We start from the raw sequence: 13,021 nt of genomic DNA, 5'->3' as shown, positions 1-13,021 counted from the left end.
GGGCGGGTGCGCCGCGCTAAGCGCTCCGGGCGGAAACACGGAGCGGAATGGCGGCCGGGCGGGGGGCGGCGGCGCTGCGGCGGGCATGGCGGGAGCGGCGGGCGGCGCTGCTGGAGCCCCGCTACACCCCGCTGGTGGCCGCCTGCCTCTGCCTGGCCGAGGGCGGCGTCAACCTCTGGGTCATCCGCAGGGTCCCCTGTGAGTGGCGGGGCCCGGCCCGGCCCGGCCCGGCGCTGCCCCCGGGGATGGCGGGGCCGGTCCGGGACAGCGCGGGGCGGTCCGGGGGCAGGGACAGCTCGGCCCCGGGGTGGGCGGTGATGGCGGGGCTCGTCCTAGGGCAGCGCGGGGAGCCGGGATGACGCGGGCAGGGGGACAGACCTGCCCCGGCCCCTCGGTGACAGCATCCCCCGGGCAGGGAGATAGGGGCGGGCGGGGGCGCCTGGATGGGGCCAGGGAGGGACACAAGGCTGGGCTGGGGGTCCTGGATGTGGCAGGCGGGGCAGAGCCCGGGCTGACAGCATGGCAGGGTAACACAGGGTCAGGCTGGCGGGTTTGGAGCTGGGGAAGCCCCCACAGCCCCTGCAGCGCCCTCCGGGTCGCACTCGCCCCAGCTGACCCCGCCGTCCCGCAGACACCGAGATCGACTGGAAGGCCTACATGCAGGAGGTGGAGGGTTTCGCCAACGGCACCCTCGACTACACCCAGCTGAAGGGTGACACCGGGCCACTGGTGTGAGTGACAGGGACACCCAGCTCTCCGTGACCAGCGGCTCCCGGAGGGGCCGCAGGGCCCCGGCCCTCACTCCGGTCTCCCCACAGCTACCCCGCCGGCTTCGTTTACATCTTCCTGGGGCTGTACTATGCCACGGGCCGCGGCTCCGACATCCGCCTGGCACAGTACCTTTTCGCTGGCCTCTACCTCCTCAACCTGCTCCTCGTCTTCCGCATCTACTGCCGAACCAACAAGGTACCCTGAGGCCAGCCTGCTCTGCTGAGCCCTCACCCTGGTGAAACGGGAATAGGGTCAGGGCTGAGGTTTGGAGGAGCTCAGTGGCAGCACGGAGTCCAGGGCAGGCTGCTGATGGCCCTTCTGTGTCTCTGTTCCCTGCAAGGTCCCTCCATATGTTTTCTTCTTCATGTGCTGCGCCTCATACCGCATCCACTCCATCTTTGTCCTGCGGCTCTTTAATGACCCTGTGGCCATGGCCATCCTCTTCCTCGCCATCAACCTCTTCCTGGAGGAGCACTGGTCCTGGGGCTGCCTGCTCTTCAGGTGAGGGGCTGGGAGCTGCTCTCCATGGGGTGCTGGGTGTGTGAGCCAGCTCAGCCCCCGGAGGAGGCTGCGCTCGGCTCAGGGGCTGCCTGGGCTCCCGTGTGGGGTCCGCAGTGGTAATGCAGCTTCCTGCTCAGCCTGGCTGTGTCCGTGAAGATGAACATCCTGCTCTTCGCCCCTGGACTTCTCTTCCTCCTCCTGCAACGGTTTGGCCTCCTGGGCTGTATCCCCAAGCTCTGCATCTGTGCCCTGCTCCAGGTGGGTCTCTGTTTGCACTGGCTGTAGCAGCAGGGAATAATGAGCTTCCCTGCCAGGCTGGAGACAGTGGTACCAGCATCTGTGGCCTCTCCCAGCAAGCTGGGTGTTGATAAATAATCTAATTCACGTGACTTTCATCTTTGGCTGACTGTCCCTGTCACCACACATGACACTGGGGTTCTCAGGAGGTAGCTGAGGTGACAGCAACGTGGTGTAGGGCTCTGTGATGGTGCTGGTGTGTCCCTGGCAGGTGGTTCTGGGCCTGCCCTTCCTGCTTGTGAACCCCGTGGGGTACCTGACCCGCTCCTTTGACCTGGGCCGCCAGTTCCAGTTCAAATGGACAGTGAACTGGCGCTTCCTCCCAGAAGAGGTTTTCCAGAATCGAGTTTTCCATGCTGCTCTGCTCCTGGCTCACCTGGCTGGCCTGGGGCTCTTTGCACTGCACCGGTGGCACAGGTGAGACCTGGGGTTCCCCATGGGTGCTGGTCCCTGCCAATCCCATGTGCAGGATACATATCCATGAGTCCCCTGCCCCTGCAGTCCTGGGATTGCAGGCGTGAGCTGGAGGGCAGTTACTGTTCTGTTTTGGGGAATGCACTGCCCAGGTGTTGTGGCTCACAGGGGAACGTTGGGGTGGGAGAGAATTTCAGCAGCTGAGATCGATGTTTGTGCTTCCCCCTCAGTTCCAAAGAGAACGTCCTGACTCTATTGAAGGATCCTGGCAAAAGGAAACCTACATCCCCTCGCTTGACTGTCAACAATATCCTTTGGCAGGGTGGGCAGCAACCTGAGAGAGAGGGAGAAGGCAGGGCAGGGTGGAGCTTGGTTGGGTTCCAGTGCTGTTGTACCAGCCTGCCCTGGGGAAAGGAGCTGTGCTGGACAGCTGGGGAACTGTTGTGGGGTCACACCTCCAGCCTCCTGCGTTTGCCTCCTTAACGCCAGTGCATGGATTGTCTTCATCCTCTTCTCCTCCAACTTCCTGGGTGTCTGCTGCAGCCGCTCCCTGCACTACCAGTTCTACGTCTGGTATTTCCACACGCTGCCCTACTTACTCTGGTGCACCCCGACCACCAAGCTCGCCCACATGCCCAAGTAGGTGCTGGCAGGGAGGGGGAGCAGCCAACTGCTGGGGGTCTGGGAGTGAGGATGGCTGGTGTGTCCCCCATGCTGACCCCCAGCTTTCCCCCCTACAGGGTGCTGCTGCTGGGTGTGATCGAGCTCTGCTGGAACACCTACCCCTCCACAGTCTGCAGCTCCCTCTCCCTCCACATCTGCCATGGACTCATCCTGCTCCAACTCTGGTACGGCACAGCCCCCACGCCAGTGTCACACACCCCTCCACCGAGCAGGAAGCCCACAGCCCTGTCCAAGAAAGCCCAGTGAGAGTGGGGATGGCTGGCTGGTGGGAACTGGCTGCTGGAACTGCCCCGTCTGCCTGCTTTTTTCCCACTTGACTCCCAGGCTGCCCACAGCAATCCCAAGAGGGCCATGAGCCCTGGAACTGTGCAAAGGGGGCAGGTGTGGCAACCCCCAAAAGGCAGGACTTCCTGAATAAAGGGGGCTTTGTGTGCCCTTCCCCAAAATCCTTGTCCTGTGATGATGTCAGAACAGCTATCCTTGGGTTTGCCCCACCTGAGGGAAGACAGAGCAGCTTCTAGGGCCCTGGCCACTCTCCCTTCCCAGCCATGAGAGAGGGGTGCCCAGGGCCGGGCAGCAGCTTCTGGGGTGAGGTTAAACAGAGGATCTGCAAAACTGCTTTGCCTCACGGTTTCAATTGCTTTGATGGAGCCCGGGAATCCCTCTAGCACAGCTTTTCCTATTCCCCTGTCTGCTCCCTCCCACCAGAGATGACTGGGAAGGAGGTGACCCCCTCCTAGGATTCTGGTGAGCCCTGGCATCCCTGGCATGTCCTAAATGGAGCAGGCAGCTCTCTGCTCTTAACAGAGACACCAGTGCAGGTGGCTTAGAGCCAGGTGTCTTTATTGGCCCCTCAGGCGGCCATCAGACATTGTTGGGGTTGTAGCACAGCATGTTCAGCTTGATGTTCTCGTCCCAGTGACGCAGCAGCAGGAACAAGTGCCTGGCTGCCCCTTTGAGGCAGCCCACGTCCACCCCCTCGGGCAGGCGCTGTGCCTGCAGCCACGTGTCCGCCTTGGCCGCCACCAGCTCCCACTCCTCAAAGAACCCAGCGCAGCGATGCTCCAGCCACGCCAAGGCCACCGCCGTGGCCCAGCTGGCACTCTCCAGATCCTCCAGGCCCACGTCCTGACAGCTCACGCCGGCCTCAGAGGGGGCAGCTGAGTGGGGCCCGGTGTCGGACTCGGAGCCGTGCCCGCTGTCTGCCTGCGCCCACACACCTGCACTGGGCACCTCGGAGCAAGTGCTCCTGGACGGGGGCGAGCTGGGCTGCGGGGCTGTGACGGGCTCCTCACCCTCCTCAACCTTGGGTCCTGCCTCAGGGCTGGTCCTGGCCCCTGGGGATACGGGGCTGAGGCTGGCACGGTGGGAGGCATAGGGGGAGGCCCGGCGCAGGCGGTCCAGGGGGATCTGCACCACTTCAGAGAAGCTCTCGGTGAGCTGGAACGGCCCCCGGGCTTGTTGCAGCTGCACCTGCAAGGAGGGGGGGCAGACAAGTGGGGAGGGCAGGCAGGGATGCAGACCCACCACAGCCCCAAGCACTGGGGGCTGCAGGAGTGACCCTGGGGAACAGCAACAGTCTAATGCCCCCCAAAAAGCCAGCCAAGATCCCCACAGGCATTTAAGGACACAGCAGGGCTGAGCAGGCACCTACTGGGAGCATCTCCCACTGCTTGTGCTGCCGGGCATGACCTGGGTGGCTCAGCTGGCACCTAGCAGGGCAGGTCCCCCCGCTGGGATGGGGATGGGCACAGGGAGCGGGCCCTTACCAGTGGGAGGTAGTCGTGGCTAGCATGGTGGCTGGAGTGCTCGCTTTCCGGGCTGAGGCACTGCGGGCGCAGCACCAGGCTGGGACCTCTGCGCCTGCTCAGGCTAAACCTGTGGGGTGACAGGCAAGGTAACAGGATTGGGAGGAATTCCTGAAAGGCAGCTGGACACCAAACTGCTGCAGGGAAGGGGCTGGAGCACCAAATCCCCCCACTTAGGCTGCAGGGGCTGGCAGGGGACATGGGACCAGCAGCTCCCAAAAAGCGGCACTGTCCCACTCTCCCCAAAAGTTGCCATTTTTTGGTCCCTTGCATCCCCCCATCCCACAATGTCACCTGGAGCCTGCGATGCTCTCTGTGGATTTCTGTGAGCCCATGGAGGTGGTGGAGGGGCTGGATGGAGGCCCTGCAAGGGGGAAGCATTAAGCAGAGTGGGAATATGATGCACCCAGAGGTGTGTCCCACTGCCCAGCATCGGGGGGGAAGCTCAGCCCATGTGCCCAGGGTAGTGAGGGCACAGTGGATGCTCCAGCTGTGGCAGGGCATCGAGGGTACCCCCTCTCCCACCCTCATCCAGCCCGTGGCCCCCTGCAGCCTGGACACACCGTTTGGATAGTTCTGCTTTTCCCAGCCAAAGGTAGGGGAGGAGGTGCTGCCCAGAGACCTGGCAATCTCGTCTCGCTCTGCAAAAGAGCAAAGTCTTGAGGGGTCCCGGGCTCCAGGGACCCTCACAGCTCCCAGCTGCTGTCAGGGGCTGCTGTGCTGTCCTCCACACCACACACCCCCCTCCCCAGTATGGGGCAGATGCCTCGTTCCGGTTATCCACAGCACTCCAGGCAGGACCAGCCCCACACAGCCACCAGCTGAGGGTCCCCAGAGACCCCAGTGCAGATCCCTGGGGAGTATAAGTTGACATTAAGGTCTGAGTCAGTACCTGCAGTGCCAGGGGCCTCATGCTGCTCCTCTACATCCTGCTGCTGACCCTGACCCGCTGAGGAGCTCCGGTGGTGCCAGTTCCCTGCTGCAGCAGCTCGTGTCCGGCTGGCTGAGCCAGCTGCAAGGGATGATGCCACCTCAGCCCTCTGTCCCCTTGCTGCCCCCTCCCCATCCCACCAGCCCCTTGTCCGTACCTATGCCCCACACCTCGGGGGCTGCGGGCAGGGCTGCCTGCGTGGCACCGTCCACGGGCACCAGGCGGGTGTAGAGGGAAGGCACGTTGCAGGCTTTGCTGGTTTGCACGGCTTTCAGGCGGAACCGGCGGGCAAAACCTGCCCGGAGCAAGGTGGTTAGAGCGGGGGGGATGCGGGAGCCGCCGCGGGGGCTCGCACCGGTACCCACCCTGCTCCAGCTTGGCTTCCCGCTGCGCCACGCTCTCATTGTCCCGGACGACGGAGCGCGCTGCCAGCCGGTGCAGTGGCTTGTCCCAGGCTTTGGCCACCCGCCGTGGCGGGTCCTCCCTGCCCGGCCCCTCCCGGGGCTGCAGCAGTGACTCCAGCGAGGCTGTCACTTCCCACGACACCGGCTTGCCGGCTCGCAGCGCGTGGATCACCACCTGGCAGCGCAGGGGCAGGCTGGCATCACCCAGGCTGGGCTGCCCTGGCTCGGGTGCTGGCGAGGCACTGAAGAGGTAGGAGGGCTCCACCAGCATGTCCCAGTCCAGGTGGGTGGGCGAGAGGAGATTATCTGGGCAACGGCAAAGGGTGGGCTCAGCAAGGCAGGGGCACCCGGCTCCATCCCCACCTCCCTCGTCCCCACAGCCAGCACACACTCGACTCCACCGCACTGGGCTGTATTTGCCGTGGCTGGGGTCCCAGCTCATCCAGCCGCCCCTCCAGGGACTGGTTCCTCTTCTGAGACACCTTTTCCAGGGCCTGGCAGAGCTGATGGGCATCCAGCTCCCCGTGTGGTGTGGAAAAGCTGCGCCCAGCCAGGGCAGCACGTGCCAGCACTTTCTTCTGCCGCGCCAGCTCCTCCGTGCTCAGGGCCACCGTCACCTGCGGTGGGGACAAGGCTGTTGGCAAGCCCAGCACGGAGCCCAGACTGCTCTGAGCTGCGATGGGGCACCTGCGCCTCTCCGGCTGCTGGCTGGAGCCTCGGCTGTTGTCAGCCCCAGTGCTCTGCAGGCTGGCACCAGCTGCCTCCCAGGGATGCTCGCCTGGCACCGCAGACATGGGAAGCACCCACACAGGAGTTTGCAAACATCCCTGGGGACTGACTCAGGCTGACGCTGGAGTTGCCAGGGATTTGTGTGTGTGCAGGAAGCAGGGTTAACTAGGATACTCAAGCTGGATGATGTTACAGCAGGATGCATTCCCCAGTGCAGAGTGATGTCCCTGCATTGAGATGCTTCCCCTAAAAGCCATGTCAGGGCAGTGGCACCCATGCCACCTCTCGCCCCGGCAGCAGGGAACTGAGGGGATCATTTACTCTGCAGGGAAATCACTTACGCTTGACATTTCAGCAGCAAAGATCACCAGCTGCGCTGCTGTGCGACAGGAGTGAGTTACCTAAGCCGTGCCATCGGGAAGGAGTGTGTCCTGGTGCTGGGTGACAGCAGGCCTCACCCAGCCTTGGGGCATCGTCACCAGGGCAGCTGCCTTTCCCCATCCCAGCGACCCAGCTGGGTTTTAAACCCAGGTATGAAGCAGCAGGGATGTGGCCCATCACTAATATCGCATCTGGCAGCATTGACCGAGGGCTGAAGGAGCCAGGCAGGGGCCCAGCCAGCCGGCCGTTCCTCTCTGGCTCGACAAATTTGTTACGTGATGCCAGCCCAGCTATTTTCATTTGGTTTCTGCAGCATCAAGGAGTCACTGAGCTGGCTCAGTGTCTGTTAGACACCCAGCTGCCTGCTGGCCAGGGACACTGAGGGACCAGCTGCTTGATCCCCAGCTGTCCTGCTTCAGTAGGGCAAAACCACTCAAGGAACATCCCGATGGCATCCATTGCTGATCCTTGCTTAAAATCCAGGCTACAGCACTCTGTTTCCCAGCCCAGTGGGCAGCTGCCTGGGCACAACAGGGCAGCAAGACCTCAGCTAAGCCACAAACAATCCCCACACCATGAGCTCCTGCACCCCATTGGCATCCTTACCTTGGTGCCAGCTGGGGCAGAGGGCAGCGGGGCAGATTTGGTGGAGGACTCACAGAGGGACAGGCTCTTCTGGCCCTGCTGGGAGGTGACATCAGCACCAGGGGCTGACGAGCCACTTTCGGGGGCCACATCCCGGGAGCCAGTGGACTCGCTGCTGGTGGAGCTGCGGGAGAGCAGCCCCTGGCTGCGGTCGGTGCTGACGGAACAGTGTGTCAGGACATACTGCTCCTGGATGTAGGAGGGCTGGTAAATCCGCTTCCAGATGTCTCCCCCAGAAACAAGATCAATACCTGCCCGGTGAGCACACACCCTGTCAGCCCATGGCTCCCACGACTGCCCCCCATCCCAGCTCTGGACCCCACTCACTCCGCTCTGACACCTCTGTACTTCCAGCAAAAACCTCCAGGGAGGCATCCCCAGCTCCTGGGTTGCTCTGGGGTGGCTGGCGGCTCTCCCTAGGACTGGGCACTTCCTGCTGGGAAAGAGAGGCTGAGCCCCGGGAGCCCTGGTGAGCCCCTTCCTGGCCCTAGGAGAGAGAGGACACCAGAATCAGCCCCCCAGCACTGGGACCACGCCGTCCTCCCCAGGCCAGTGCCGGTCATACCAGTGGGCGCCTGTCACCAAAGCGGGCGATGCTGTAGAGGACACAGTAGCTGACAAGGCGGTCACCGGGGTAGAGGGCTGGCAGCTCAGTGGGCGAGAGCAGAGCCTCCATGCTGTCAGGGACGTACCAGTCTATGGTGATGTCGCTGACGGCCGGCTCGATTGCCTTCTTCAGGGACTTGATCAGCTGGGGTGGGGAGAGGAGGCAGTGTTAGACACAGTGGTGTCCCAGTGCCCCCCATGCCCCTGCCCGGGCATTACCTTGGGCTGCAGCCTCTCGGCCGGACTCAGGAACTCGGCGTGGCCCCGGCTCACCTTGGCCACGGCCTTCAGCAGCCGCCGGCATGCCCGCGGGCCCATGCCAAAGCTGAAGCACCTGCAGGAGAGCCAGGGCATGGAAAGCCATGGCTGGGCTGGGGCTGGGGACTGGCAAACCCAGTGGTGAACCCTTTAGTAGGGATGGGCAGGGGGGTCTGACAGCCAGAGTGCTGCCCTGGCCGCGTGCTGGGCTGGGGCAGCCCAGGCAAAGCAGAGCCAACAGGCTGAGGGATGTGATGGGTGAAGGACACCCTTGGGGCAGGTGCAAGTGAGACTTGAGGCTGCATAAGGAGAAATCGGTGGGTGCAGCACAGGGGGTTTGGAGAACACCGAGACCTGCTGCGGTTCTGGGGCCGTACCTGACAGTGCTGGCCTGCCTGCGCAGCAGCCGGAGGATCCTGCTTGCACTGCCCACTGCCGCACCGGTGAAGAGGAACAGCTGGCGAGGGTAGCCGTGGTGGAGAGGCTGTGCCAGTGCCCAGCCCAGGGCTGCCAGCAGGTTGGTGCCGCCAGGGTCCGCCCGCAGTCCGCCAAGGTGCTCGCAGGCACGCCGCAGCGTCTCCTGGCCACATGCAGAGCCGGACTTGCAGCAGTCCCCAGATCACCAGCCCCCACCCTGAGTCAAGGAGCTGGGAGGAGGACAAAGAAGGGCTAGTAGATACCCAGGATTTGCCTGTGATACTCACATTGCTGCAGAGGCGACTGGATGGGAAGAGCGGCTTGATGTCAGTGCCAAAGCTGGCGATGTTGAGCAGTGTTCCTGATGGGAGGCTCTTCAGAGCCACCAGCAAAGCCTCCTGAGGTGACAGCAGGGACCAGGGACAGCTGTTAAGAACTGGCCACCCAAGGAGCACCCCTGGACCCAAGGCCGCGCCTCACCTTGACCTTGTCAAGGTCAGGACCACTCATGGTGCTGCTGCGGTCAATGAGGAAGAGGATCTCACGGGTGACGCTCTGCAGGTCCCCGGGGACGCCCTCCACAACCGGGCAGAAGTTCAGCATCAGCACGGGGTTGGGGAAGATGTCTTTGTGGAAACGCTTCTGCACGAAAGCCACCTGCGAGCCAGGCGGGTCAGAGGCTTTCTCACACCCCCCGGACCATGCCAAGGTCTTCCTCACCCACATCCCACCATCTCCCCATTTCCTCCTCCCCCTCCTGGCTGGGGCAGCAGTAGCCGTGCCCTGTCACCTGTCTCTCGCCACTGCTGTCCTTCCTGGCAATCCGCGCGTAATCCCGGCGGCTCCGGATGTGCGCCTCGTACTCAGGGTACGTCATGGTGCCATCCTCAATCACCAGGTGGGGGCTGTGGGGCTCTGGGGGGCACAGGAGAGTTTCAAGCTACCCCGTGCCATGAGGGGCTGGGGGATGCTCTGGATGTTTTTGGGGTGATGTCTCAAGCCCCCCCACGGGGACCATCCCCCCTCACCACAAGGGTAGAGGATGATCTCCAGGTCCCTGTCATAGCCGTGGGGCTCAGCCAGGGTGACGCAGGTGGTGGTGGCAGAACTGGCCCAGGGGTCGGCATCAGCTCTCAGGGCATGTGAGGGGCTCTCCAGCCCTGCAGAGAAGGGAAGGCAGCAGGAAATCCCTCACAAACCCCCTCCTCAGCCTCCCACCCACCAGGCCCCAGAGCTAATGGGATTGACTGGGCCAGCAGCCAGGAGCACGTCCCCACCAACCAACCATCTTCCCCTCCTCACCCATCCTCTCCTCAGTGCATCACATCTCCCCAGGGAAGGAGGCTGCTGACCTAGAGCTGCCCAAAGGCACAGGCAGGGTGACTTTGAGGGGTCCCAGCCCCAGGGATGGAATGAGAAAAGGGCTTCCTCACCTGCAGGGAGTGCAAGTGGATACCTGGGGACAGGGCCTCACATCCTCCTAGAAACATGGAGGGACCAGGGAACACCACCCACATTTTGAGGAGGTTTTACACAACCAACTGATAACACCCAAGCTACCCACCTGCCAGCAAGCAGGGGCCCTTGACCAGCAGCTCAAAGGCAAACTCATAAGGAAAAGGATTGTAGGGTCGTCCCCGAAAGACGTCCACGCTCTCCACAGGCGCCACAGTGGGTGACTGGCTCCGGGCACCTGGCCCCCCAAAACAGCTGGTGGGGCTGCAAGGGGAGAGGGGGTGATGGCTCCTGCCCCCTGCCCTGCTCGCTCAGCATTGGCATCACCCCCCTGGGATGGCAGAGACTGAGGAAGCCATGAAAATCACCATAGGGCCAACCTGTCGTCACACAAGCTTGCCGGCTCGCTCTCGGGGTTGGCGGGGACGTGGGGCGTGAGGATGGGGGGCAGGAGGAGGCGCAGGGCCCCGTCTGGCAGCGTGGGCAGCTCCTGCACTGTGTTCAGGGTAACAGCCAGGCTCTCCGAGGGGCACAGTGTGCCAGTGACAATGATGAAGGTGGAGCGCTCCACGTCCTCATCCAAGACGAGGTGGCCTGGACAGGAGAGGGATGAGAGATGGGGGGAGGTCAGCGAGGCATGTGGGGTTGTGGAGGAAGTCATGAGTGGCCCTAATTGCTCCTAAAGGTGACAGTAGAGAATGGGTGTCATGAAGGCCATGCAAATAATGGCAGAGCCCCAGAAGAGGTGGAGGGAGGGGAAAGGAGACATTGAGATCTCCAGCCTCAGAGACCCCCCAGGCACTGGGGTGGCCTGGCAGGGGCTCTCAGCCCCTCATACTCCCTCACACTTCACCCCTACCCGTTCTGAGCCTCCTGGCCAGGAACACCCAACAGCATCACCCCTGCCACAACACTTACCACTGGCACAGCGGCGCAGCCGGCCGGGGCTGGGGCTGCACTGGAGGCAGCAGTCCTGCACCCGGTGCCTGTTCTGGACCTGGAATGTCACCCGCCGGCTGCCCACTGCTGCCTCAAAGCCGGCCACCACCTCTGACTCCTCCAGAGGGTAGATGAAGATGCCTGCAGGCAGAAGAGAGCCTCGAGGCAGATCCCGGCACAGCCATTGCTGTGGCACAGCACAGCCCATGGGAGCCCCGCTGAGAACCTGCCTGACTCGCAGCACGACTGAGATGCACGCGAGTGAGATACAGGAGCAAACCAGAGCCTCCTAACCCAGAGGGAGGATGAAACCCCCTCTTCCTCAGTGATGGGAATCTGCTCAGTCTAACTCTCCTCCTGCCCACAGTGTGTGACAGTGGCCCCACCTCTGCTGGCCTCTGCCTTTGCTCCCCAAACTGAGCAAGGTTTGGGGGCCAGGACACGGGTGGGCTGGAGACAGGATGCTCTCCAGCACAGGGGTTTTAGGGGGCCATGCAGGCAGCCTGGGTCCCTGCTAGGCCTGATAGCCCTCCCTTACCTTCCACAGGCTCCTTGTGGGGGTTGGTGTACAGGAGGTGAGCAGTGATGCTCAGGGAGTACCCGTTGGCACAAGCCTTCACCGTGGAGCTCTTCAGGGGCAGAGCCTCCCAGGACGAGAGGGTGTAGAGGCCTGGCATGGTCCCTCAGTGGGCAGCTGTGAGCAGAGGGAAGGCAGGCACTGTATGCTCAGGGATGGGGGTCTGCTGGAAGGGGCGTCTGCCCACAAGCCATTTCCATCTGCCCAGCCTACAAGGGGAAGCAGGTCTCCAGCCCTCCCACAAGCCATGCTGCTCTTCAGCATCCACAGAACACAAGGACCTGGACCCAGGTCTCTCCTTGGATCCCCGCCCATCTGCAAACCAGGTCTGGAGGCACAGGAGCCCACAGAGAGGGCAAAAAAACTCCTGTGAGCAGTGGTTACAGGCAAGCTACAAGCCCTGGCAGACAAGCAGGGTCTCCTGGACAGAATGGATAATGGCCAACCACATGTAGCCCATCTCTCAGCCACCCCAGAGCAGCTCCAGAGCCTCCCCAGGCCATCTCCTGCACTGGCTGGGAGAGAAGCATCTTCTGCTCCCATCTCCATTCATCCACAAAGGTTACCAGGGTAATTTGTTTAGAAAAAAAAGCCAACCAGAAGGGTGAAAAGCCCACAGTGTAACTAGGACAAAGCAGCGAGCAGTGTTTGCTGGGGGTTTAATAATTAACAACAAGGTCAGTGCTGCACGGAAGAACAGCACCGAGGAGAATGCACTGCAGGGTGGAGCCCGACAAGTGGATGATCATCACCTTCTTTGCCCAGAAATTGATGTGTCTGGGGTCCCACCCTTTGGCAGGAAGAGAGGTGGCTGGGGATTCCTTCCCACCAGGGCACCAACCCACTCCACACCTCTCTTCCCCTTGGGAAAAACATCCAGGAGCAGCATCAGAAATAATTGTCTGGAGTCAAGGCATCTCTCCAACATCAGCCCACCCTGTGCCATCAAATATTTGTGTAAAATATTCGTGTCAGCCTTAGCCCCAGCTGTATGGATCTGGGGAGAGTGTGCATGGGGTCTGCACCACTCTGCATCCCCTGCCTGCCCCAAGCACCCACGACCCAGCAGCAGCGAGGCCCCGCCCCACGCCGTGTGCTGGTGCTCCAGCACACGATGTGCCTGGGGCAAGGACAAGGCCAGGTACAAGTGAGCCATCTGGTGTCCCCATCCAGTGGCCTTCATCCTGGGAACAACTCATAAGAG

The 13,021-nt window shown here is 62.5% G+C and overlaps 2 protein-coding genes across 2 annotated transcripts; one reads left to right on the top strand and one right to left on the bottom strand.

Annotated features, from left to right (window-relative positions):
* Positions 1-44: 44 nt before the first annotated feature.
* Positions 45-3,040, top strand: ALG3 (ALG3 alpha-1,3- mannosyltransferase). Its single transcript, XM_082288338.1, has 9 exons — positions 45-198; positions 632-731; positions 819-966; positions 1,112-1,272; positions 1,410-1,530; positions 1,781-1,986; positions 2,214-2,290; positions 2,478-2,622; positions 2,724-3,040. Exons 1-9 carry the CDS (start codon positions 48-50, stop codon positions 2,911-2,913), a joined length of 1,299 nt encoding a protein of 432 aa, XP_082144464.1. The 5' UTR covers positions 45-47; the 3' UTR covers positions 2,914-3,040.
* Positions 3,041-3,531: 491 nt separating this feature from the next.
* On the bottom strand, positions 3,532-11,917 carry VWA5B2 (von Willebrand factor A domain containing 5B2; the record flags this gene model as incomplete). The annotated part of the gene is made up of 21 exons (XM_082287839.1): positions 3,532-4,140; positions 4,437-4,545; positions 4,770-4,839; positions 5,039-5,116; positions 5,368-5,487; positions 5,564-5,701; positions 5,772-6,116; positions 6,202-6,427; positions 7,527-7,816; positions 7,893-8,052; positions 8,131-8,316; positions 8,391-8,505; positions 8,807-9,009; positions 9,134-9,244; positions 9,327-9,503; positions 9,637-9,761; positions 9,875-10,006; positions 10,411-10,565; positions 10,670-10,895; positions 11,220-11,381; positions 11,779-11,917. The coding sequence occupies 21 exons, from the start codon at positions 11,915-11,917 to the stop codon at positions 3,532-3,534; spliced, it is 3,876 nt and encodes a 1,291-aa protein (XP_082143965.1).
* Between the last annotated feature and the right edge of the window lie 1,104 nt (positions 11,918-13,021).

This window comes from Coloeus monedula (genome assembly GCF_965178545.1).
Source record: "Coloeus monedula genome assembly, chromosome: 10".
Taxonomy (NCBI): Eukaryota; Metazoa; Chordata; class Aves; order Passeriformes; family Corvidae; genus Coloeus; species Coloeus monedula.
The sequence above is the reverse complement of the archived record's forward strand: the minus strand, read 5'-3'. Positions and strand labels throughout refer to the sequence as shown.

Excerpts from the sequence above, each read along its gene's own strand:
- ALG3 (XM_082288338.1), top strand. The coding sequence starts at position 48 with ATGGCGGCCGGGCGGGGGGCGGCGGCGCTGCGGCGGGCATGGCGGGAG. Across the intron at positions 1,987-2,213 it reads GCACTGCACCGGTGGCACAG|TTCCAAAGAGAACGTCCTGA; the intron begins GTGAGACCTGGG and ends CTTCCCCCTCAG. Across the intron at positions 2,623-2,723 it reads AAGCTCGCCCACATGCCCAA|GGTGCTGCTGCTGGGTGTGA; the intron begins GTAGGTGCTGGC and ends TCCCCCCTACAG.